This window comes from Natrix helvetica, assembly GCF_964273705.1.
Source record: "Natrix helvetica genome assembly, chromosome: 1".
Classification (NCBI taxonomy): domain Eukaryota; kingdom Metazoa; phylum Chordata; class Lepidosauria; order Squamata; family Natricidae; genus Natrix; species Natrix helvetica.
In genome coordinates, this window is record NC_138548.1 from 55,051,448 (window position 1) to 55,078,366 (window position 26,919).

General features: G+C 43.2%; 1 protein-coding gene across 1 annotated transcript; it reads left to right on the plus strand.

Annotated features, from left to right (window-relative positions):
* Positions 1-490: 490 nt before the first annotated feature.
* ZDHHC22 (zDHHC palmitoyltransferase 22) lies at positions 491-26,027 on the plus strand. Its single transcript, XM_081939202.1, has 3 exons — positions 491-767; positions 2,165-2,743; positions 25,294-26,027. The coding sequence occupies exons 2-3, from the start codon at positions 2,179-2,181 to the stop codon at positions 25,557-25,559; spliced, it is 831 nt and encodes a 276-aa protein (XP_081795328.1). The 5' UTR covers positions 491-767; positions 2,165-2,178; the 3' UTR covers positions 25,560-26,027.
* Positions 26,028-26,919: the final 892 nt, after the last annotated feature.

The window sequence follows — 26,919 nt, forward strand, 5'->3', positions numbered from 1 at the left end:
TTATTTTGGTCCAGAAATGATTACTCATGCCCTTAATTTTTCAAAGCAATCTGGAAGACATTTACAATCTGTGCTAAACCCAATAACAAACGCAACTAAGCTTTCAGTAATATATGGCACTTAAAGAGGGCAGCCCTGCTGGAATGTGATTGCCCTTATGTCCTGCTTGAAGCTTTTCATCAGCCTCTGATCACCCCTCATAGGAAAAAAGAGACTGAAACGGATGTAGCTTAAGAGGAAACAGAAGAGAATGTAGTTAGTGATAAGCTTGTCTTTTCTTCCTTATTCCACAGGTCATTGCCTTTCTGAGTTTCTAGGCTCAGCTACATTTTCAAGGAAGGCTGCCTGGAAGGGTTCCAGGTAGAGGTGCACCTCTTCCGGATTTTCACAGACTGTTGTTTATACCCCCGCCTCTCCAGCGAGGGAGCGAGAGTGCGGCTGTTGGGGGTGCTGAAGGGACAGCTCCCTGTGGTGCTCCTCAAGTGAACGCACATCAGGGCGCTGAAGAGGAGGACAGCTCCCCTGTTAAGACAAAGCAGGAACCTGTGGGGGGGGGTGCAGAGGGAGGACCCCCACTGAGCCCTGTGCATTGGAGAGCTGATGGCAGCGGCGATGCTTCTAACGGGAGCTCTCTGAGTCCTTCCGCTCTTCACATTGCTGCTGCTGCTGCTGCTGACAGAAAAGCAGCCACTGGCCTGGGGCGCCACGACATCTAAGGAGGACGGTGCTGAATGGACAGCACCTATTGCTTGGCTTCAAGCATCTAGGTAAGTCTGTGTAAATGTGCGAGGATGCTTGTGTGTGTGTGTGTGTGTGTGTGTGTGTGTGTGTGTATCTGTACGTTAGGGTGGGGGGATCCATAAAGGCTACTAGCAAGGGGATTCCAAGGTTACTTAATAATCCTGGCAGACAGGTAACCAGACGAATCTGAGTTCAGAAGTGGAGAAGGAAGTCACTTGGCATCAGGATCAAAGTGCTGGCCCAGAAAAGTTCTTTGCTGTCTTAAGCTACGTGAAATAAAGCCATAAGAACCTTTTCTTGGAGAAATACAGTTCCTAAGTTTGCATTTCACTAGAGACAGTGAACGGGTGGCATGTGTCTGTTTGTGCATGTGAGTGTGTAAAAACCAGGACTGCTGCTAGGGAACAGAATGCTTTGTGTATTGGTTTCTTTACTGCAGTCATTCTTTTTCTTTTCTTTAAAAAAAAGAACCCTGTCTTTTAAAGAATTGTATGTATGTGTCATACATTGATTTGTTTTGGAACAGAGAACAAAGCCTAGAGACACTGTAAGAAAGGCGGGGTGGGGAAGAGGTGAGAAGTAGTCATAGGAAAGCATCCATGTTTGGGTGTCTGGAAGTGAATGTTTGGTAGCTTCATTTTATAATGTGAACTGACTGCACAGTCACACCAGCAAGACAGAAAGAAGAAAGCAAGAGCTTGTGGCTGCATGGTGGAATTCCTTCTCCATGCACTGCTGGAGGCTGGGCAGCACTTCAGCAGCTGTTTGCAGCATTTCCTAATTATGTGTATGTCCAGGCAGCAGCTGAGAAGATTGGTGGCTTTCAATGCTAAATTAGAGCATTGTTCGTGATCTCTATTGCAGCAGATTAGAATAGTCCTCAGCTCCCCACTATTATTCAATAATATTGCTACAATCATTAGTAATAGTAAGAAGGACAACCCGCATAGAAGAGGGGCTCTGGAATGGCAGACTTTGAAATGAATTCCCCACGTCTCTACTTAAAGTAAGCTCAATAGTCAATGGAATACAGTTCCAGGCAATTGTGGAGAGAACTCAAGCCAGGAAGTCTAGGGGCTGCCAGGAACATAGGCAGGGACAGAGGGAGAGCCGGCCTTACCCATCAAACTCTGGAATCATACCCGAGGCTCCAGTGGGTGTCTCTGAAGTACAGCAGAGATATTCCTCTTTCCTTGGAGAGAATCTCTTTGCACCCCAGCTGAGCAGGAATTGAAGAGGACAAGGAGGAGAGGGGATTGCCTCCAGGCAGAGGGGAAGGAGAATAGGGGGCTGCGGGAGGGGTTTGCCTTCCCAACAATGAACTGGCAAAGAAGGTGTGGAGCCTGACATGACTGGGAAAGAGCAAGTGGAGGGATGAGGTTGCTGGTGGTAATGCATGTTCTCTTCTTGCTCTCCCCTGCAGGAATGTAATCCACAATGCTAGTGCTCAGGTTTCTCAATGTGGTCGCTCCAGCCTACTTCCTCTGTATCTCCTTAGTGACCTTCGTCCTCCAGCTCTTCCTCTTCATTCCAAGCATGTTCAAAGACCCTTCCACCACCCCACTTTTCTCCTCTGCTCTGCTGCATGGGGCTCTCTTTCTGTACCTCTCAGCTAATGCTTTGGGCAACTACATCCTGGTAATACAGAACTCCCCCGAGGAGGACCTGGGGAAGGGCCCAGATTTGGCTAGAGGAGCCAAAGGGGTGGCTGAGTGGCCAGATGGAAACAGGTCCCCTGCTTCAGCCCTGCCTGGCACTCACTTCTGTAGACTGTGTGCCCGAACCACCCAGAGGCATGACCACCACTGTTTCTTCACAGGGAACTGCATTGGGAATAGTAACATGCGGAACTTCATCATGTTCTGTCTGTATACCTCCTTGGCTTGCCTTGATTCCCTGGTGGCTGGGGTGGCTTATATTTCTGCTGCACTCTCAACTTCCTTTGCCAGCCCACTGGCTTTCCTAACTCTTCTGCCTCACTCCATTAGCCAGTTCTTCTCAGGTGAGTATCATCGCTCCTTTTTCTCCTCTTGCAACAATTCCTTGGTTAGGTGTTTGGTGGTTTTTTTTTTAACAATATATGGAAATTTGTCATGGTTCCCTTGTTTATGAAATCTAGGATTTAAAAAAGGGGGAGCACGTCTGTAGTATTCACATTGGGATGATAAGGGAATAGGACAATGTTGGGTTTTTTTCTCCCATCAATGTCTCTCGCAGTGATAACATTCAGAGTCACATAAGTCAAGCTGAATGGCAGGAGATGCCGGATGGAGAAAAGAAGACATAATTCAGATGTGGTTGCAGTCAGAAACTATAGCAAGGGTCAGCATTTTGGATGGCTAAAAAGGGAAGGACACATTCGTGAAGAATAAGACTGTTAGTAGCTTCTCCTGATGGTCGATATGGCGGATTGCTATTTGCTACCTTCAGTTTCAGAGGAGTAAACTCCTGATACCAGTTGGTTGGGAATATGAGTAGGAGGTGATATTGTACTCATGTTCTGCTGTGAGTTTCCCATAGACACTGGTTGTCCTGTATGGCAACAGAATGCTGGATGGGATGAGGTTGATCCCTCAGAGATGATCTTATGCTTTTGATAATACTATCTTGTAACAAAGTTTAGCCAACACTAAAAATTCCTAGATTTCATGAAATTCCTTGAAGTGAATGCATGAGTACTTGTTCAATTGTTCCTGTGAAAGCTTTGAAAAGTGGTGAAAGATGGCCACACAGCATTCAAACGTTGACAAGATGATTAACAATATAATAGCTTTCAAGGAGAACTTGTTCCTCAGAGTGTTATTGAGAGAATTATTCTACAAGTAGGCAACATGCAGCTGCCACTTTGTGGCAACACGTTTTTATTTTATTATTATATTTTTGTTGCAAAGGAATAAGAGGTTTTTTTAAAAAAAACTTCAGATACCAATACAAGTTGGAGAATACGTATTTGAGGAGTTGTGAAGACTAAATGCATTGTATTACCTCAAAGAGCAAAAAGTCTAGCAATATCCTGTTCATACATACCCATTACACATGACTGGAATTAAATGTATTAAAAAAATAAGAATGAAAAGCATAAACCTGTGTGACCCATTTAAAACCCATTAACTAAAGAATAATTTTTTCCCAACTTGGTAAGACTTATTTCTGAGGAGGTACATGTAGAATGACATTATTTCGTTCCTCTTCTCAAAACATTTGTTAGGATTAAATGTTTTGGAGAGTGAGACTTCTGAATAAACATGCACAGGATTGAGGTGCATAACACAATATATATCAATTGGAGTGTTCAGCTATTTTAACATGAAAGAAATGTTGATTTTGAACTTCATGGCCAGCACCAGATTTTGTTCTAAAATTCCTCCAAACATTTCTCTTAGTAGAAAATTCCAAGAATCAAAGCATAGAAAATAATTAAGAATAAGGGATACTTTGCAAATACATTATGGTTCAGTTCTGAAAATAACTGGGTAAAAAAAAATATTTGCTCTTTTGATGGACTTGTTGTCTCTATAATCTTTCTATATTTTATTAAAGCTTACGGAGGGATGGAAAAAGGAAAGGCTTACAAAGAATTGCAGGAAATAACATGATTATACATGATATCCATTGGCTGACTGACCTAGACTGTGTTCATGAACATTCTTTATTGTTTTATCATGAGTAAATGGTCCCAATCTGGTTGTTAGATATCATGATACATTTGAATCATATGATCTAGGGCTGGAAGGAACCTCAGAGGTCTTCTAGTCTAACCCATGTTCAAGGTAGGAACCTTATACTATCCCACATAACATTGATAAGCATGCCGACTCATGTCATTCTGTAAAGTCTGGAATTCATTATGATTAATTTCTCAAAGAAGATCAGAAAGCTTTTTTTAATTTAAAAAAAAGTAGGAAGATGGATCACTTTCTTAAATTAACATTTTGCCAAGTTTTCCTGCAGTTTCCCCTCTACTCACAGTTACACAGTGAAAGAAAAAAAGAAACAGAAGATTTACTATGATATGATCCATTGCATTTTCAAGGCAAATTAATAATACATTTGCTTTAAAAATTATGCAACTTGTATATTCCTGCAAATTTAGAAATTATGACTATTATGTAAATACTGTATATCTTATCATAATGGCCAGATGGTTTGCATGCATGCTCAATTTACCTCCATGGCTCATAGCTAATGGACAACTGCAAGACCTCTAGTTCTCCCTTTAAGAGTTTATAAACTGGAGCTGGTCTGGACATCTTTTCTGAATATCTTCCAAAATGGGGCGTGTGGCTACTCTGTAATTGCCTGATGCAGTGCTTGCGATTCTCCATTCTTCATCAGACCTCTCTTGAGGGTAGAACAGTATAGCACTATCGTTGCCTCTGCTTGCATTAGTCATATTATGGGCTACAGCATGCTTTCTGACACTTGCAAGATTATAGGATCTGCTTTAATTAAAATAATGATGTAGCTTCCCCGAGGATCTAATGACAGGAAGAGCCTTGACAGGGAAAGAGAACCAAATTATGCTGTCACTAGAAAGTTTCTTCTTTCTTTCACAGCGCCTTCTCTCAGATATTTGAGATGTGAATTATTCTGATGCAGAAATATATGTAATTGTGTCATCATTTATTACAGTATTTGTATAGCATTAGTTCCAATTGGGCTCTTGGTTGTTTATATACTTATAAAAATCTGGAAAGCGTGTAATTTTATCTTCAGTTGAAATAAAACACAATTGCTCCAATTCTCCACTGTAAGTGACATCACAGACTGAATGTTGATTGAAACAATTATGTTTTGAGTACCTTTCAAAAGGCAGAGAAGGTGCCATTCATATTCCATGGAACAGCGATCCCACAGAGATTGAGGACATACAGAAAAATAGTTCTAGTTCTTTTTCCTGATATCTAATATCCCTAGAAAGGAAGCAAGCCCCTACTAGATGGTTGACCCTGCATGACTCATGCAATCCTGAAGATACTAAGATACCAACCATATAGTTCTTTATAAGAGAAAACCAACATTTCAATTTACTCTTGGAAGTCTATTGGCTATTGTAGCACCCACAACGTTGGTTTCGTATCATTCTAGTGACTCTCGGTCATCAAAGAATAAGCTGTTGCACTCTTAACCGATTGCCAATTCTAGGTGGTCTTCAAGATACATTGCTGCAATCTAACCAACAGTTGATAAGGAAACGAGTAATTGCTACCCATGCCTCCTGTTTTAGGTTGGGCTACAATTGATGCAGAACATCCTAACCATGGCCTTCAGTTGCCTATTCAGAAGTAGCTAAATAGCTTAAGTAACTAAGGGACACGGTGGCTCAGTGGCTAAGACACTGAGCTTGTCGATCAGAAAGGTCAGCAGTTTGGCAGTTTGAATCTCTAGTGCCGCATAACGGAGTGAGCTCCCATTACTTGTCCCCACTTCTGCCAACCTAGCAGTTTGAAAGCACATAAAATGCAAGTAGAAAAATAGGAACCACATTGGCAGGAAGGTAACAGCATTTTGGGCACCTTCGGCATTTAGTCGTGCAGGCCACATGACCATGGAGACATCTTTGGACAAGGCTGGCTCTTCGGCTTTGAAACAGAGATGAGAATCGCCCCCTAGAGTCGGGAACGACTAGCACTTATGTGAAAGGGGAACCTTTATCTTTAGAAAGACCCAGAAACCATGAACCTGCTCTTTCAGGGAATGATAACGCAACCAGGTTATAATAGAACCAAATGAGAATGCTATGGTTTCTGGGCAAACAGCATCTCTTGTCTGTTGCTGTTGTAGAATCATTATTATTGCTATTAACACAATAATATGTTAATAATGTATTAATCTGGCCATCCACCTTACTAACTGAGATTCCACTCCACTATCCAATCTAGCATGTGACTTCATGTTGTTCACCTTCAGCCATAGATCCATATAAATTGCTGCCTTGTCAGTACATACTAGGTACTTTTCACAAGTCCTAGCTCCAAGCTTGACTTGATCAGAAAAATGTCTTGAAAAGAGCCAACACTTTTCAAGATTTTCTCCCTATATAGACAAATCCCAGGAACAGTAAGACAGATCGTTTTCATAGTAATAACAGCAACATCTCGAGAAGCTGCTACCTAGATCCAATGAAAGAAATAATAGTCCTCTTATGTTTATTCATTTATTGTATAATAACCCAGCTGAAACAATAAGTGAAAATTAAAATTAGAAAAATATCAGCAGCTTTTTCCAACTGAATGCCTACACCCCTTATGTGCTAAAATCCATGTTTGCAGATTGCAGTAGTAGGAGTTGAAGTCCAGCTCAACTGCAGAGCATAAAACCGAGGAAAGCTGAGTTAGAAATTGGGTAGCCAAGAATGGATTTCAAAGCTAGAATGGAATACAAAGGCATCGTCATGAGTTGGCATTTCTAACACCATTGTTAGCAACACTTGCTATGATCATCATGTAATCGCCCTGTATCTATCTGGAAGAAAATTATATTCAGGTATTAGAGTGTAGGGAAGCTTTGCAGACCATGCCATACCAAGCTTTTATAAACTTTACTCAGAATGAGTCATCAGTTTAAAAATTAATCTGTTTATTTGCTTACTTCAACAAGATTAAATAGCTGCATGTATTTTTCAGTAAATGGAGTAGAGAAGATTTATACTGTACTTGGAGGAGGTAGAAAGCAAATGACTCCCCCCCCCGCTGAAGATTAGAAATCATGACCCCATATGAAGATTGCAGCTTTTGGGAAGAACGTCTTCCTGCACATCCTCCAACAGAACCTGAGCATGAAAGTGGATAGCACAGGGATCCAATTAATATTTTTCTTCAAATTCCTTATGTGCTACTGCAAATTCATCTTTCAGGAGACTAATTATATACGACGGTGCTTTGCTTTTTAAAAAAGACTGGTCTGTTTTTTCTTAGCTGCCCATGATGCAATGTGACAAGGCTGTATTTTTTTTTTAAAAAATGTTAAATTAATGTCATGTTTATAGAAGTTTTTGGAAGGAGCCAGCTGCCACCGTTGCAGCTGTCACAGTTAATGAAAGCTATTTGCTACCATGAAAAGTGTGACTCTCCTGTCCCCCATGAGGACACTGGAACTAAAGGGCTTGATGAAACTTGATAAGCATCAGTAAGAGGACAGAAAGATGTGCTTTTCCACACTGGTGGAAATTGGTGAATTCATTCTTACCTAATTCCATCAATGACTGATAGAAATGCTTGCTAAATAGACACTTAATGTCCAGAGGCATTTCATCCCAGAATACTAAACCCAGAGCACAAATAACAGGTCAAGATCTTCATGTCAAGTGTCAATGTTTTTGCTGTGTGCAGGGTTTCCTCTGTGTGTAGGATGGACTATAATCCGATGCATCAAAACAAGATGAAAAACTGTAATACACCTCTATCTATACTAAGAAGTTCTCTATATGTAGTCACATCTTGTTTTTGTTCTATACTTATATTCTCTATTGTGTGTCTGGGCACCCCCCACATAGGTATCTTGTTAAGTGTCAATGTTTTTTCTGTGTGCAGGGTTTCCTCTGTGTGTAGGCTGGACTATAATCTGATGCATCAAAACAAGATGGAAAACTGAAAATGCTTTAACTTTGATCTCATCCACCATAACTCTTCTCTTTCTGTTCCTTTATCAGATCAATCTGATAAATAATAGAAATTGGTGATATCATATTGAAGGAATAGCTTTATGGGTAGATCATGGCGATTGAAATGCCACTGGTTGCCACTTGTACCCAAAATGATATTAAGTAAAAAGGTAGTCTCAAAGGTCCTTTTTTTCAAGAAGCAACTGGACTTTCTGGTTTTTCTTTGAATATGTTTTGCTTTTCATCCAAGAAGCTTCTTCGGTCCTGAAGAAAAAGCTGAAGAAGCTTCTTGGGTGAGAAGCGAAATGCCTTCAAAGAAAAACCAGAAAGTCCGGTTGCCCCTTGAAAAAAAGCACCTTTGGGACAACCATGACCTGGATGGCTGAGAATCTCCATAGGCAAGTAAAAAGGTCGTATGCACATCCATTTCTAGAGTGTCTTCTGCCTATAGAGGAAAGTGGGACTGTTTATTCTTTAACCTTTATAGATAGGAATTTAAATTAGCCTGATTCTGACCTTTCTCACTGACATTCTCTTGACAATCTCTTGCTAGGTTGAGATGATAATATTGCAAAGGACCTTTTAGAAACCCCTGAAGGAATTGCAGGTACTCTACTTGATCGTTATAAGTTTCATGAGGAATATAGGGATCTTTTAACATTGCTATTTACTATTCAGTAAAACAAAAATCTCTGTTATCTTATGGATGCTTAAAGCACATACATTTACACTAAAATATGTTCAAGGTAAAAGTCCAAGTAATGATAATTTTCCACTTATTTCAGCCTGGCAGAAGTGGAAATCAAAGCCTAACACACTTGCCTGCCAGGCCTCCCTCTTTTTATACCACCATGGTGCCATTTAATAGAGAAAGTCATCAGGGATCCTATTCCATGGTTATTTAATAATTTATTTATTAGATTCATATCCAGTTGTTCCTTCAGTAATTCAAGGCAGCTATAATTAAATTTATCTAAATTTCACCCTGGCTTACATTCTTAAATATCACATACTTATCTAATCCATATTATAAGGTATCACAAATAAGGAAAAACACCTGGAATTGCTTTTTGATTTGCTTGCTGTATATTACCAAGATTTTCAGAAAACTTATTTCTTGGAGGGGTAGATATTAATGAGAAAGAAGGGGGGTATATTGAGCTTGACTTTAGGGTTTAAAAGAAAAGACACAAAAGGGAAGTGGGACAAAGGGAAGGAGAGAATGAAAACTTCATGGGAACAGCAGAGTAATGATCTGGAAACTGTTGTGATCAATACTGATCATATTTTGTTTGAGTGGCCAAGGTGTGCTACCCTCTGGACTCAGGAAAACTATCAATAGGAGGCAGAGCTGAGTATTTATTTGACTTGGTAGGCAAAATAGGCTCCTTGATGTTGCTTTTCCCATGGCTGTTTGAGACAAGATTGCTCTCTGCCCTGCTGCCATGATATTCTTAATGGACAGCAGGTGGCATGGAATGCCACTTTCCCCAGGTTGATGGATGAGTACATGCTGCTCTTCTAACCAGGAGGATTAAGAGAAAGGAAAGGGATAAAGGGTATGTGTGTGTGATCGCTCAGCGGTTAAAGATGCTGAGTTTGTCAGCTGGAAAGTTGATAGTTCAGGTTCGAGATCCAAGCACTGTGCGATAGTGTGAGCTCCTGTTACTTGCCCCAGCTCCTGCCCACCTATCAGTTCGAAAGCATGAAAATACAAATTAATAGGTACTAATTTGGTGGGAAGGTAACAATGTTCTGTGCACCTTGGCATATAGTTATGCTGGCCACGTGACGACAGAACTGTCTTTGGACAATGCTGGCTCCCTAAGTTAAGAAACGGAGATGACCATTGCCCCCTAGAGTGGGACTGTCAGGGGAAAAACGCCCTGGGGAAATCTGAGATCAATGGACCGTGCTGATTCCCTTCCGCATATCTTTTGAGATATTAAGAAAAATAAAAGTCTTTAAGAAGTATTCTAATTAATAAACAAACTTTAATACGAAAATAATAAAAGTAAATGAAACAGAAATAACTAATGGTTACATTTTGATAATGAAAGCTTCGGTTGCCAAGTTGGCAGCCGAACAAAGAAGAAAGGAATTCTGGAATGTGTAACGCATGCGCAATAAATCACTTTCAGATAAGAACTTTTATGACCTGCGCAATAACTCTTTCTTAGTTTAACTCTTGAATGTCAGTTCATGCCTAGCAAACTTTTTAACATCGTGACAGAGGAAGACTGGACAGAGGAAACGTTTACCTTTACTTTTAAGTGACAACGTATTATCTTTAGTCAGTGTGAGCTTTGTAAATAACTCACTTCATTCCATTGATCCCTGTACATCCAGGTTTTTTAAATAAGACTTTTACTGGATTCATATAATCAAGAACAAAAATATCAAATTAGAATCCTACTTAACCAAAGATACACAGTCTTTATAAATGGTGTACTTGCCAGAATGAAAGAATATGGGGCTTTGATATTCATAAGTTAGCAAGAATACTTCATCAAGCTTCATGCCAGTGAACATATATTCAAGAGAGGGTGTACCTTGTATTTTTAAGAGCCCAAGTTTCAAATCACTTTTGTTAATTTTTAGGTCTTTATTGGCTGAGTGCATTTCTTTATTATATGAACAAGTGATAATCACAGGAGGATAGAGGTTGAGGTTTGAAGTAAATGCCCATTAAACTATGGAACTACACTGGACCACTATATCTCAATTACTATTCCCCTGTACAACCTGTCTCATAGATTATTGTGGAAATTAAACAGAAAAAATATACTTGGTTCCATGGGATCTTGGAAGAACAGTAAGATATAAACTAAATACCGTAATTAATATAGCCCCAAATAGCAAAATAAAAAAGATCCATTAAATAACAAGGACAAAGCCCCAGAGGATCCAATCATGCAGGGACTATGGCAAAGTGGCAGAGTCTAGTTTGCTGGAGGATGCTCTCTGGACCCAACTGGGGAGAAGGCAGTGTGGTAGTGTGGGCAGTGGTTGAATTGGCAGCTGTCATCTTTGCCTGGGAAGCTAGTGTCCATACCTCTTCCTTGCCTCCTCTGACAGCTCCATCCTGCTACCTCCTCCATAGTTGGACCTGTTGACCTCCCTTCAGCAGTTGACGCTCCACTGCCCTGCCAACCTCACCATGGACATCTTGGGGCCACACCAGTGGTGGGTTTCAATTTTTTTTAGAACCTCTTCTGTAGGTGTGGCCTGCTTTGTGGGAGTGGCTTGCCAGCCCTGTGATCAGGTGGGCGTGGCCAACTTGTAAAATGTGGTGAAACTCACTTAACAATGCTCTTGCTTAGCAACCAAAATGTTGGCTCAGGAACTCTGGCATTTGAAGCATGCAAGTCTTAAAGCTATCAAGTTACAAGACCCTTGCACCCCTAACCCTTTAGAGAAAAAACCCCAGGGGTGTTCAAACTTGACAGCTTTAAGACTTGTGGACTTCAACTCCCAGAATTGCTCCTCTTGCTCTTCATCTTGATGCTGTGTGGAAGGGGAGGGGGGAGGGAGCTGGAACCGGTTCTAAATGGCACTGTAGCTTTGTGGAACCTCTTCTATAGAAGAGATTAGAACTGGCAAGTACCCACCCCTGGGCCACACCCCCACCCAATTCCTGATTCCTGGGCCAGAGGTGTGAAGAAGATGGTACAGGCCAACTGGGTGGAAGGGATAGGCAACAGTAATAGAGTACCAGTCAGCTAAAAGGGCAGGTATGGAGGGACAGATAGGTGAGTGGGAGGAATTAAAGTGTACTCTGTGGTCATAAAGGCAGGCCAGTTGCCAAGTACCCAATTTTTAATCATCTGACATAGGCATTTTGCAGCAACTGTAACTTGGAGGACTGGCCATCGCTACCATTTGTTCAGTGCTGCCATAACTTCATCATTCATATGGTTGCTCAGTGAATGGCCACTAAGCAAGAACGACCTGTATGTTAATTTTTAAAAAACATATTATTCTAGTTAAATAGCCATTCTGGTTGCACAGATTTTAACCCAGTCTTTGCTTTAAATTGATATGGAAGCTTCCATGTGCAAAGAGATTTCCTGTTGTATAGTGCTTGCCCTTTTTACTGTAATAGAAGTATCAGATCTGTTGCCTACATGCCTTTCAGAAAGATGCATATGTTCCTTGATCAAAGCAAATATATTCAGGACCTGATGAGGTTTCGAAAAGAGACATTTTGATTATGTCTGTTCTGTTAGTACCCAACCACAACATGTTTCCCTATCAGCAGTGTTAGTTCAGAACAGCAAAAATCAAAGATACAAAAAAGACCATTTGAGTTATAGGCAGATTAGGTCATCTTTAATGACTTTATCACATGGCAGAAGCAAGATTTTGTGAAAAGATTTTTGGAGCATAATTTGGAGAAACTCATGGCAAGGAAGGAGGATTTAAATGACTGTAACATATAAAGTACAATCGTTACAATTTAGATAAAATTATAGTATAATGTTTGGATTTCCAGACTTGGACAGAATGGGTGAGATTCCACAACATGAGACTAAAGATATGTGTGTAAAGAACTGTATTCTTGGTCTCTCTTTTTTTTTTTAGGAATAGAATAGAATTCTTTATTGGCCAAGTGTGATTGGACACACAAGGAATTTGTCTTTGGTGTATATGCTCTCAGTGTACATAAGGAGAATAAAATACATTTATCAAGCATAAATAAAGATACAACGCTTAGGGATAGTCAAGGTTACTAATAAGCTATCAAATCGTACTAGTAAACAAATAAAACAATATAAATTGAAAGATGCAAGCAACATGGTTATAGAAATGGGAAGATATAGATACTAGGAAGGAAGAGAAGAACAGTAATACAGTCTTAGTAAATTATTTCACAGTGTTGTGGGAATTAGTTTTTAAGCAGAGTGATGGCATTCCGGGGGGGGGGGACTGTCCTTGTGTCTAGGGACCTAAGGGACCTTGGAGGTCTTCTAGTCCAACCCCCTGCCCAAACAGGAGACCCTATATACCATTTCAGATAGGTGGCTGTCCAGTCTTTTCTTAAAAACCTTCAGTGATAATAATAATAATAATAATAATAATAATAATAATAATAATAATAATAATAATAATAATAATAAATAATTTAATTTGTTAGCCGCTCCCTCTCCACAAGGGACTCGGGGCGGCGTACAACAAAAGCATATATATATATATATACATAAACACATACACATACACACATACACATATGATGAAGAACCCACAATTTCTAGGTGAAAGTTATTCCACTGGTCCTCACTGTGAGGAAGTTTCTCATTAATTCCAGGTTGCTTCTGTTGGAAGAAATGTCCTTCTGGGTTCGGCTCCAAGTGGGGAAAAAGACACTGGAGACATGGAGGCTGCTTGGAAAGATGGTTGGTGTTAGATATTAGCATATATCGAGATAAGTCTCCCCTCTGGTCCGCTGCTACAGCGGGAAACAGGTATCCCTCTGATTGGTCGAGGGGCGTACCCGATCCCTATAAAAGGGGAACCCTCCGACCACAGAGCAAGCTGGATCACTACTACTACTAATAAAGAGCTGTTAAGTCACTTCGTGTCCGCAGTCTGTCTCTCGTTGCCCAGATCTAACATTGGCGACGAAGGTGGGATTGAGAGACAGATAGGACGAAGAACGCTACCTCCAGAATCTCCGGATTTGATCCAGCCCAGGAATTCGGCAGTAATTCCGACAGCCATCTCAGATCACCGCAGCGCGGCAAATTCAAACTGAGAAGATGGCGATGCATGCTCCCCCCGCTCCTTTCGACCCAGCAAACGACGAATGGGAAGCTTTCATGATTCGTTTCGAGTGTTTCCTCGAAGCGAACGAATACACGGGGATCACCGATGCGAGGAAGAAAAACATCTTCCTCGGCTACTGCGGAAAGGAAGTCTTCAATACGGCCAGAGACCTCACCGCGCCTACTCCAATACAGGCAGTACCGTGGACGACGTTGCAACAGACTCTGCAAACTCATTACGCGCCAAAACCTTCCTGCCATGTCTGCCGCAAGGAATTCAACATGAGGACCCAGAAGGCGGGAGAATCCATCAATCAATATGTTGCAGCCCTACGAAAAGCAGCAACTCACTGCGAATACAGGGATCTGGAAGAGCACATCTTAGAGCAGCTCATCTGTGGGTTAAGAGACATTTCGTTGCAAAAGAAGCTGTTGGCAAACCCGAATTTAACCCTACAGACAGCGTTAAACGAAGCAAGAGCGTCAGAGTCAGCGGAGAAATCATCAGTGACCATACAACGAGGGGCCAACGTAAACCAGCCAGCACCAAGACAAACCAGAGTTCACTACGAGGACACAAGCCCCGACTTCGAGAATCCCGAGTTCGAGGACAGTCACCTGATGCAGAGCAGTCACTTGAGGCCTGGGGGGAGACCCGGATCCCGTTTGCCGCCCTGCGCAAGCTGCGGAGGGAATCACCCCAGGTCTACTTGTAGGTTCAGGAACGTTGTTTGTTCGCACTGCAACAAACTTGGGCACATCGCACGAGTGTGCCGGAGCGGAGTCCCTGCCTCACGGCAGCCACCCATGTACCGCCAACAGAAGCCCAACCCAGGGGCTTGGCGAAATCAAAAAGGGCGCCCAGAGAGAAATCCACAAGTGTTTACCCAGAGAGAATATTTCCAAAGAGCTGAACGAGCGTATCCCCAGAGAGATTACTCACAAGGAGTTGAGCGAGCGTATCCCCAGAGAGAATACACACAAAGAGCTGAAAGAGCGTTCTATCAAGACGCTCAACGAGAGTATTTTCAGGATGTTGACGATGAGATAGAGTTGACCCAGAGAGAGGAGTTGCGAACGTATCTCACCACAATACATCAGGTCCGCCCTAAGCGGCCAAAAAGGCTGAAAGTCACAGTCCTCTTGGAGGACTCACCCTGCGAGCTAGAAGTTGACACAGGATCGACCCTGACGATCATTTCATGGGCATCCATGAAACAGGCTATACCTAGCCTCAGAAAGAGCCAACTACGCGCTCCAGACGTCCTGCTACGTGACTACCAGGGGAACCAAGTCCCCATCGTGGGCCAAGGCACATTCCACATCCGTTTCAAGGACATCGAAGCCCAGCTGCCCGTGACCATCGCCAGCGCGCCATTGCAGAACCTTCTGGGGCTTGATTGGTTTGAAGCCCTGGGGTTAGAAGTCACCGGAATCAACGCCGTGAGAAACAGCAGCGCTGAACAGATTTTTAAGGAATTCGAGGATGTGTTCAGCCCCGGTCTTGGTAAGTATGTGGGTAAACCAATATCATTCAATTTAGACCCCAAAGTGGCGCCAATCCGACTTAAACCGAGACGAGTGCCTTTTGCACTCCGCCCAAAAATAGATAAGGAAATAGATAAGTTAGTGGAGCAAGGAATCCTTGAGCCGGTAGATCACGCGCGCTGGGAAACGCCCATCGTGACCCCAGTCAAACCAGACGGATCAGTCCGCATCTGCGCGGACTATAAATGCACAATTAATGTCGCGCTACAACAGAGCGCATATCCTGTGCCTGTAGTACAGCACTTATTGCACTCGTTGGGGCCAGGAAAGGTATTTGCAAAATTAGACATGGCACAAGCTTACCAGCAACTGCCAGTTGATAGCGCCACAGCGGAGGCCCAAACTATAGTGACGCATAGAGGAGCATTCAAATGCAACCGGCTACAATTCGGCGTAAGCATTGCCCCAGGATTGTTCCAGAGCGTCATGGAACGACTTTTGCAAGGGATACCAGGAGTCGTCCCCTATTTTGACGACATCTTGGTGTCCGCTGCAAATGAGGAGCAATTAAACAAAAGAGTCAGATCTGTTTTGGCCAGAATCAGAGAAAAGGGTCTCCGCCTTAAAAAAGAAAAATGCCAAATTAACGTGCCTAGCGTAGAATTCCTGGGTTATAGAATCGATGGTCAGGGAATACACCCCACTTCAAAGAAAATTAAGGCGATCCAGGACGCCCCCACACCACGAAATCAGACCGAGTTGCAGGCCTTCCTCGGATTACTGAACTTCTACAGCGTTTTTCTGAGGCAGAAGGCGACCGTTGCTGAGCCACTACACCGTCTACTCCAGAGGAACGCACCATGGAAATGGGGACGATCCGAAGCTGCAGCTTTCGCCGGGGTAAAGCGCCTGCTCACCACTGACTCACTGCTTGTTCAATACAGCCAGACCCTACCGCTGGTATTGACCTGCGACGCATCACCTTTCGGAGTTGGAGCAGTCCTCAGCCACAGGATGCCCGACGGAAAAGAAGCACCCATCGCGTTCTACTCCAGAACTCTTTCATCGGCCGAGAGGAATTACAGCCAAATGGACAGGGAAGCGCTGGCTGCCGTAGCAGGAGTAAAGCGTTTCCACGAATACCTCTACGGCCGCGATTTTGAACTGATCACAGATCACAAACCGCTGTTGGGACTTCTGGCGGGAAACCGCCCCACTCCGGTCTCCCTTTCTCCTCGCATGACCAGGTGGACTGTTTTCCTGGCTGCGTATTCATACAAATTGATTCATCGACCGGGCTCCACCCTTGGACACGCAGACGCACTCAGCCGTTGCCCGTTACCTGACATTCTGCCAGACCCCACTCCAGAAGTACCGGTATTGCTCATTGACTGTTTGGATTCGGGACCGGTTTCTTCCTACGATGTTGCAAGGTTCTCCTCTAAAGACAATTTAATAAAACAAGTTCAAACTTGGGTTTGGAGGGGGTGGCCGAAGGGAAATGTGGGCCCGGAATTCAAAATGTTTTGGTCAAAACGGGACGATCTCTCAGTGCTACAGGGATGTTTGTTGTGGGGGGATCGAGTTGTTATTCCGTATGCTTTACGTAAAAATGTATTAGATGCTTTACATATGGGTCATCCGGGAATTGTTAGAATGAAGGCGTTAGCAAGAAGTTACGTGTGGTGGCCAAACATGGACAAAGAAATAGAGGAGTGGGTGGCCACTTGCGACCCATGCCAGGAATCGAGACCAGCACCCCCGGAAGCGCCCGCCACAGAATGGGAGAAACCCAAAGCACCCTGGTCGCGAATACACATCGACTTCGCAGGGCCATTCCAAGGTCAGACTTTCCTTATAGTTGTGGATGCATACTCAAAGTGGCTAGATGTAGTCCTAATGACTTCAACCACGGCAGAGGCAGTCATTAAGGTTCTACGGCGACTTTTCGCCACCCATGGCCTGCCAGATCTCCTTGTATCCGATAACGGGCCCCAATTCACGGCCATGCAGTTTGAAACATTTTTAGCAGGTTTGGGAATTCGGCATGCCCTCGTCGCGCCATTCCATCCAGCATCAAACGGACAGGCGGAGAGAATGGTGCGATTCGCAAAAGAGGCCCTCGCTAGGATGGGTCCAGGTGATTGGCAAACACGCATTGACCATTACCTCCTAATTCAGCACATTACCCCAAGCGCAACAACGGGTAGGAGCCCCGCTGAACTACTCATGGGTCGCCGCCTACGGTCTCACCTGGACCGGCTTCACCCGAATTACTCTGCCACGGCTCCCCCAGACTCTACAAGCAAAATCCGGTCTTTCAGAGTAGGGGATTCAGTTTACGCCCACAACTACGCAGGGGGAACATTATGGATGCCGGCAAAGGTCATTGGCATCACGGGTCCTCGATCGTATCTGCTGGAACTAGAAGATGGGCGGAACTGGAAAAGGCACATCGATCAACTTCGGGGTCGCCTAGCACACTCCGACCTTCGAAACGAAGACGAGAGTTTCCTGTCTACAGAAAGTCAGCCACGCGAAAGCCCCATCATAGGAAACGACGACGCCAGCGAGCCAAGCGTGGGACAAGACAACACGCACGAAGCAGAGAAACCCCCAGACAACGCAGCCGAACAGACTCCTGAACGCCCGAGCAACGAAGGCACAAGACCTCCAGAACGGGAAATAGGAAAAGCACCCAATCCTGCAACTACTTCGAACCAACCCGCACCCGGTCCTGCAACCACTTCAAATCAACCCGAACTACGACGTTCCTCCCGAGCAAGACAAACACCCACATACCTAAAAGACTATGTTACCTACCGCAACGTTCCATCTAGGAGGGGAGGGGTGTTAGATATTAGCATATATCGAGATAAGTCTCCCCTCTGGTCCGCTGCTACAGCGGGAAACAGGTATCCCTCTGATTGGTCGAGGGGCGTACCCGATCCCTATAAAAGGGGAACCCTCCGACCACAGAGCAAGCTGGATCACTACTACTACTAATAAAGAGCTGTTAAGTCACTTCGTGTCCGCAGTCTGTCTCTCGTTGCCCAGATCTAACAGTTTTAATGGTGGACAGGACCACATGGCTTGAGTCCTGAACAGGACATGCTTCAAAGTTGGTGGAGAAGAGAAGGGAGGAAGAGAAGCTGAGTCCCTGGTTTTATGCCCTCTCTGGCCTTTGATCTTGAACTTGTCTTCTGATTGGTTGTCAGACTCCTATGGGGCCATGCAGGGACAACTCTCTAGGCTGCGTTTTGAATCCAGGTTTGGTTGAGTTCTCAGATGCCATGTGGGGAGTTGGGTAAAGGGCCAATATTATCATGCCTTAATCCCATCACACTGGAGCTGAAGGGGAGAACTCTTTATTATGTAAAGTGGGCTAGCTCAGGCTTTAATGGCACATTGACAAAGGGGGATGGGCAGGAAGCTACAGGGAGCTATTCTGTCTTTATAATATGTTTCTTCCTTTTCACACCCAGAGAAATATTCTGCCTTTTCAATATTTCCTAGGATATTTCATTTTTCTGGGAGAGGGCTGGGTGGATAACTTCCTACAATAGTAAAGCCTTTATTGTCATTGTACATCATGTATACAATGAAATTGGTTCGTTGAATAAAATAAATGACCATTCACAAAACAATACTCCAAATGCTGCTAAATTAACGAAGAGCTATAGTGGTACAAGAAACTTTGATCACCGCTCAGACCTAGGCGGAATGAATGAAACTTCTTAATTAAAACTTTCACTTCGAAATTTCCCTTTTATATCTCTGTGCAAGAGAATGGTCCACAGGACAGTTCTCCAGAAGACCTGAAAGCTGAAAGAAGAGCTAATTCATTATGGAAGGGAGAAAAAGAGCATACATATATTAAATGAGGCACAGCAACAAGAAACTATGGTGCATCAGCATGTGATAGAATTGGCTGTAATAGTGCCTTGGTAAGGCCTTGGTAAGGCCACACTTGGAATACTGCATTCAGTTCCAGTCGCCATGATGTAGAAAAGATGTGGAGACTCTAGAAAGAGTGCAGAGAAGAGCAACAAAGATGATTAGGGGACTGGAGACTAAAACATATGAAGAACGGTTGCAGGAACTAGGTATGTCTAGCTTAAGAGAAGGAAGGACTAGGGGAGACATGATAGCAGTGTTCCAATATCTCAGGGGTTGCCACAAAGAAGAGGGAGTCAAGCTATTCTCCAAGGCACCTGAGGGTAGAACAAGAAGCAATGGGTGGAAACTAATCAAGGAGAGAAGCAACTTAGAACTGAGGAGAAACTTCCTGACAGTTAGAACAATTAATCAGTGGAACAGCTTGCCTCCAGAAGTTGTGAATGCCCCAACACTGGAAGTCTTTAAGAAGATGTTGGATAGCCATTTGTCTGGAACGGTATAGGGTTTCCTGCCTAGGCAGGGGGTTGGACTAGAAGACCTCCAAGGTCCCTTCCAACTCTACTATTGTATTATTGTATTATAGTGGTAGTAGTAATTAGATGTGCAGCTATTACCATAGAAAGGATGCTGAAGTACAGGTTTTCATGGCGAAAGCAAGCAGAAAAGGTCTATTTCTGTTGTACCTTTGTTGCTCCTTACATATAATTCAGTGTTAATGTGCAAAATGTCTCCAGGCCCAAATGTTTGTGCTCTCCATTCTAGCTCACATGTCTCTATAGCAGAATTAATATCTCAACCTCAAACTGTCAAAGCTTAGCATATCTGGCAACCTAGCTGAATCCAAAAATGAGGAATTAAACGCAGCAGCAACATTGAAAATCTCCTGATTGCTTCAAAGGGGATAATGCTGCTTCCAACAAGTCATATGCCACACGTTTCTACTTAATTCTTTCTAGAGATTACAGGGTTTGTGTAGAAAATCTGTATATCTGGTATTCTCCCCTTTATTTACCCAATCAAATGATCCTTTGGAGAAGGAGGAAAGAAAGAAGTGCAAAAAAAGAAGGAAACCTATCACTTTAAAAAAGTCAGGATATTAAGACATGTGAATTTTATTATATATGTAAATGTAGAAATCATTACTATAAGACAAACTAAATAGGTATAAATATTAAATTATGATCAAAGAATCTTTTTTGCTGAATCTGCTGTTCAGCTGCTAACCCCGGATAAAACAGTTACAGGATTCCTGATTCTCTTTCTTGTGATTCTTTTTTTTTAAATGCCCATTTAGATCAGTCACTTGTTTTAAAAGAAGACAAAGTTAAATACAGGACTGTCCACAATGAAATATGATATATAGGTAGCCTATAGTAGCCAAGTGTGAAGAAAAAAATATTCTACATATGAAGTTTTAGGTGCTCTCAGAGCATGATTGTTTATTTGCCAACATTTCATTGCCTGATTAGGTAATATTATCAGTGCTGGTAAGTGTGAGTGTGGGTTTCTCCTTGGTATTTCCTTGATTAGAATATTGTTTTCTGCTTGATTGTTTATTAGGTGCTAATCCCTGTTTATCTGGGTTTAACCACATGTACACAGCATTCAAAAGAGGCAATAAAAAAGCTAAGTAGGAAATGAAGGGACCAAAACACATCCTATCCAACAGACAACACCCAGATGAGTAGGGATTATGTACGCACCATTCAAAAGAGACAATCAAAAAAAGCAAAGAAGGAAACAAAAAGACCAGGCAACACCAAGATTAGCAGGGATTAACACCAGGCAAACAATCAAGCAGAAAACAATATCCTAATCAAGGAAGAACCACCAAAGAGAAAACCGTACTCCCACCAACACTGGCAGGTCAAACTATTGTATATAAACAGAGAGCAAACACAACAATCACTTGCACTGATGATATTGCGTAGTCCAATATGTAAGCAAATAACCAAGCTCAGTGACTACCAAGAATTTCTTCTACTAGATTTCTACACCTTTAATAATTGTACAGAAAAGAGAAATTCAGCAGATAGAATTATGATAGATTCAAGAATCCTCTCCTTTTTTTTTACACTAGTTGTGATTGAAAATGAATTATATTTACCTGAAATGAGTGGTTATGTTGAAAATTACTCTAATTAAATTGTAATCAAGATGATGCTGGAAAATAAAATATTTATAGTTCAATCATATGCAAATATATCTTTAAGTTAGCTCCCTTGAGGTTAAAATGTGTATTTATGAGTTATGTTCTGTAGGGCTATTTCCTTGCAGGGTGCTAATATCATTACAACAACCTTGTTTTATTCTATTCAATTGTATCCAGTTGTCAGGGATTTTACCCGAAAGTTTTCTTGACAAGGTTTTTCAGAAGTGGTGTTTGCCATTACCTTCTTCGTAGGGCTAACTCAAAGTCATCCAGGTGGTTTTGTGCCTAAGGTGGGACTAGCACTCACATCTCCCAGTGTCTAGCCTGATGCCTAAACTCGCTCTCATTACAGCTTTCATTTTACACTTTTCTCCCCTCCTAGCTATCTGGGAAGAAGATGATGAATATAATACATTTTAAACTCTGCTCACTGCAACGGGATAACTAGCTATCAGTAGCTTACATCTGTTTCTGAGTCTACTACTGTCAAGCTCTGCTCTGCAAACCAGCAGTGACTGAGTGCCTCTGAAAATCCCTGCATAGTCTGTTGTGCTAAGGTTGTTCAACAGCTTGCCCGTTTCTATTAGACCATGAAGGAGAGGGCAAAATAAGTGCTGATCTTTCCTCTCAGCACTTAACATTGGGGATATGAAGAAGAGACATAATACAGCACGAAGAGAAGCAGAGTACACTGGGGCATATACAGGTAGTCCTCATCTTATGACCACAGTTGAGCCCAAAATTTCGGTTGTTAAGAGAGACATTTGTTAAGTGCTTTTGTCCCAATGTCTGACTTTTCTTGTCCCATTTACTAAGTCAATCACTGCAGTTGTTAAGTGAGTAACGTGCTTGTTAAGTGACTCTTGGCTTCTGCATTGACTTTGCTTGTCAGAAAGTCGTAAAATGTAACACACACACACACACACACCCCGGGGACACTGCAATGGTGATAAATATGAGCCAGTTGCCAAGCGCCTGAATTTTGATCACGTGGCCATGGGGATGCTGCAAAAGGTGTAACTGTGAAAAACGGTCCTCGGTCACTTTTTTCAGGGCTGTTGTAACTTTGAATGGTGACCAAATGAACTGTTGTAAGTCGAGGACTATCTGTACTTTGACAGTGTTGGTTAATTATATGTATGATACTGTATGATAGTGGTGAACTCTGGTGCTGACCCTGCAAAAACCAGCATTTTCTGGGGGATCTCGCTGTTTTCTTTTAATCTAAGGGGGAACCGGCTATAGTTCTTAACCTAATTTCACCAGCAAGCGATTTAAATGCTGAGAAGCGTGATCTGTCCCTTCTGTTGCAGGTGCATAGAGAGAGAGAAAGCAAGTGAATGGATGGCATCATTCACTTAGGGTTCTGGCACTGGTTGGTGGCCCTTAAGATTACCTCAGGGAATGTGTTGTGGCCCGCCAGCGGAGCTGGCAGGAGATTTGGACAGTGAGGAGGTTGGGGAGGAACACGGGCCAGCCCTGGAGTCTGGGGAAGGCTCTGATGAGGGCTCTCTGTCGGAGGCAGAGATGGGGCCAGAGCCATATGCCAGTTATCAGCTGCCTTCAGAGTCAGACTTCAGTGAGGCAGATGAACGGCTAGAGCCTGTTCCCAGTGTGCGCATGTGCAGAGTTGCCAGACAAAGGAAACACCTAAAGAACAAGGGTTGACTTGGGAGTAAGGCCACAGGTGGACGATGAATGTCCCCTCCCAGAGGAAATAAAAGAGGAGCAAAAGAGGAGTGGAGTTTGCAAGAAAAAATTAGTTTGCTTAATTGGTTCATGACTCTCTGAGGCTCCTTACCAAGTTTTGCAGATATTGGCCTGGCAGCTCTCCAAGCCAGATAAGGTCTGTGACTGTAAATCCTCCCTTGAAAGACTTTGCCGGATGTGAGTGAGCAGAATTCACAGTAAATTAATAAAAGGGTTTTTTGTTGGGGCAAGGAGTTTGCTTCATGCTCTTGGGAAGCCGGGATCAGAACAGAATGTCAGCCTGGACAGGAAAGTAGCAAACCTGTAGCAACTGTAATAAGTGGATCTTTCTCAATTACTCTTTACTGATGTCATCAAAGGAACTTCCAGAGAACACTTATTGTATTTGTATTATCTTTCATTCCTTTCAGTTAAATACATCCAGCATTTCAGACAATATCAATATGAGCACTCTGTCCATATAGTCAACTAACATTTTGGGATGTTCACTGTTTTAATAAAACTGGCAGCCAAATAGATTTGGCTTTCCATTCTTCCATTTATTGGTTTAGGACTGTGGGCTCCTACAAAGATGAGATTGTGTGTGTGTGTGTTTGTGTCAAACTATATTCCAAAGCATCAAAAGGCAAGACAAGAAACAATGGTTGGAAACTAACCAAGGAGAGAAGCAACCTAGAGCTAAGAAATTTCCTAACAGTGAGAGCAATTAATCAATGGAATAGCTTGCGTTCAGAAGTTGTGGGTCGTCCATTACTGGAGGCTTTTAAGAAGAGACTGGAGAACTATTTGTATGAAATGGCATAGGGTCTCCTGCTTGAGCAAGGGGGTGGACTAGAAGATCTCTAAGGTCCCTTCCAACTATTATTCTATCTTCTATGTTCTTGTAGTTCCACTCCTGTTTTTAATCTGATTCTCATTCACGTGCTTTTATTTGGTCTCTGACCACTAATAAACAAACCTAAGGCTAAGGTGTTGGGTTAAAATTGCCATCCGCCTTCACACAGAATGTCAGAGGAAAATATTTCACCCTGAACTAGATGAGGTCTCAGACTGCGGCTTTTCCAAACAGCATTAACTTTAAGGTGCGAAAAAAATAAAATAAAGTCCCGGAAACATATTCTAATTAAAAACAAGCTTTAATACAAAAATAAGAAATAAAGAAATAAAACAAATCTATCTAATTGTTACATTTTGGCAGAAACAATTTGTCTACCAGTTTCCTGGCAGACGGACAAAGATCAAAAGGGAAGAGAAGTCTCTGGAATGTGTGAAGAGCAGGCGCAGTACATCATTGTCAGATAAGACCTTATGACCTGCGCAGTAACTCTTTCAGTAACTCTTTTAGTTTCAGTTTGGCTAGCAAACATTTAACGCAGTGACACAGAATGACTAATAGCAATGCTGACTGGAAGTTATGATCCAGTGGTGGGTTCCAAATCCCATTCCAACCGGTACAGTTGGAACGGGCCCGGCGTCTTCCACATGGACGTGCGCAGTGCGCGTGCACATACGCATGGCACTCGCATGCTTTGTACCTGCCAGCGACACCTCCGTGATGCTCCAGCTGCTCAGCAGGGCATTGCGCATGCGCTGTACGCACCATGCGCATACCCGGGAGCACAGAAGGCTTTAAAGGTAAGGAGCTTGGGCGGGCGGTTGGGCCCTCCGGAGCACCGTACTGGAATGGTACCCGGTGCTCCGGGCAGGCTCCGGTACGCCCGTCCTGGGGCGTACCGCCTGCAACCCACCACTGTTGTGACCCAACGCGTTTTGTGAAGAGTAGATAAGAAAATGTTGATATACAATACAAACACATATAGTTAGGCATCACCAACTTGACAATTTCTGGCTGAATGTCTGCAGTGCCAAAGAATGCATAACATAACCTCTGTCTTTCTTTCTTTCTTTCTTTCTTTTCTCATTGGCATTTGCAGGAGCTCTTCTAAGCTCAGAAATGTTTGTCATTCTCATGCTATACCTGTGGCTGGGGATTGGACTTGCCTGCGCCGGCTTCTGTTGCCACCAAATGCTGCTGATCTTGCGAGGGCAAACACGGTACCAGATGCGGAAGGGGATGGCAGCCAAAAGCCAGCCCTGGAAGAAGAATCTGGAGGAGGTCTTTGGGAAGAGATGGCTGCTTGGATTGCTTATTCCTGTGCTCAGTGTGGGACGTGACTATCACCAGCAGAAGGAGAAGTGACAGCTCCCTTAACACTTAGCAACGTGCAGAGGTGCACGCACATATGTGTATGTACACACATTTGCTGTAGGGGAATGCAGCTCTTGGATATACTTGTCCTTTCCCCACCTTGTAGCCTTGCAATGTATCAGAAAGGAAGAAAAAAGGCCATGGGGCTAATTCTATGGTTTAAAGGAAGCAGGACTGACCACCTCTAGCACAATTGAAGCTATGGGCAGTCATCTCTGAGTTGCTAAAAATCTTAAGCAATCCCTCCCTGGAGAAGCCAGTTCTCTCCTCCACCTCACCCCGATGGCTGAGTTTCCTCCCACCTTGACTTTCGGGCTTAATTAGGGGAGGAGGAAGAGGAGCGACCTCCTCCTTCAGCTTCTCCAAAGTAGCCTGTATTGTCACGAACAGGCTGTAAGCACAAGCGTAGGTTCCTAGGAGATTTGCCCAATGTGTTAACTGAAGGTTTTGGTAGCTTAAAATGACCCCAATTAAGAAAGAAGCTGCTTTTTTTTTTTTTTTTTGCAAACAGTGGGCAACAGGGCTGGTTAAACTCTTAAAAGCAGAAGGAAACACACACACACACACACACACACACACACACACACACACAAACAAACACGATCTGGGAAAACAAGTAGAATTTGCTTATGTTCTGAAATGGAAAGCACTTACCGTATTTTGGACTATAAGATGCACCATAGTATAAGGCATACCATGATTTTGAAGAGGTAATTCTTTTAAAAAGGTTTTTGCACTCTGCGGGCCTCCCAAACCCTCTGCATGCCTTGTTTTTTGCAGGGGGAAAAAAGGGCATGCAGAGCTTTGGGAGGTTGGTAGAGTGCTCCTGGGAGCTAAGGACCCCCCCAAATGAGCAAAAATGGCCTGTTTTTACCTCATTTTTTGCCCTCCCCAGTCCCCAGGAGCACTTTGCAAGACCCCCAAACCCTCTGCACATCCATTTTTGCAAAGGGGGCAGGGTTTCAGTGGGTCAAAAATGCTGTATTCAGTGTATAAGACGCACCCAGACTTCCCCCCTCTTTTTTGGAGGAAAAAGGTGCATCTTATACTCTGAAAAATACGGTATTTCTCCCTCTAACTACCTCTGCTCCAATACGCAGGAATGGCATTTAATAGCCTTATCATATGCCCTCCCGGGAGAGGAGATACATTCCCACCCTTCCTTTCGAATCTCTACAGCAGGGGTGTCAAGCTGAAGGCCCGTGGATCAGATCTGGCATGTGGGGTGCTTAGATCTGGCCCGTGGGGCTGCACTGGAAATAGCGAAGGACCAGTCCGCGGTGCCTCTGCCAGTGAAAAGGGGCACCCAATCTCCATGGTCAATCTGGCCACACCCACTCTGTCCCCCCCA

Excerpts from the sequence above, each read along its gene's own strand:
- ZDHHC22 (XM_081939202.1), top strand. The coding sequence starts at position 2,179 with ATGCTAGTGCTCAGGTTTCTCAATGTGGTCGCTCCAGCCTACTTCCTC. Across the intron at positions 2,744-25,293 it reads CATTAGCCAGTTCTTCTCAG|GAGCTCTTCTAAGCTCAGAA; the intron begins GTGAGTATCATC and ends TGGCATTTGCAG.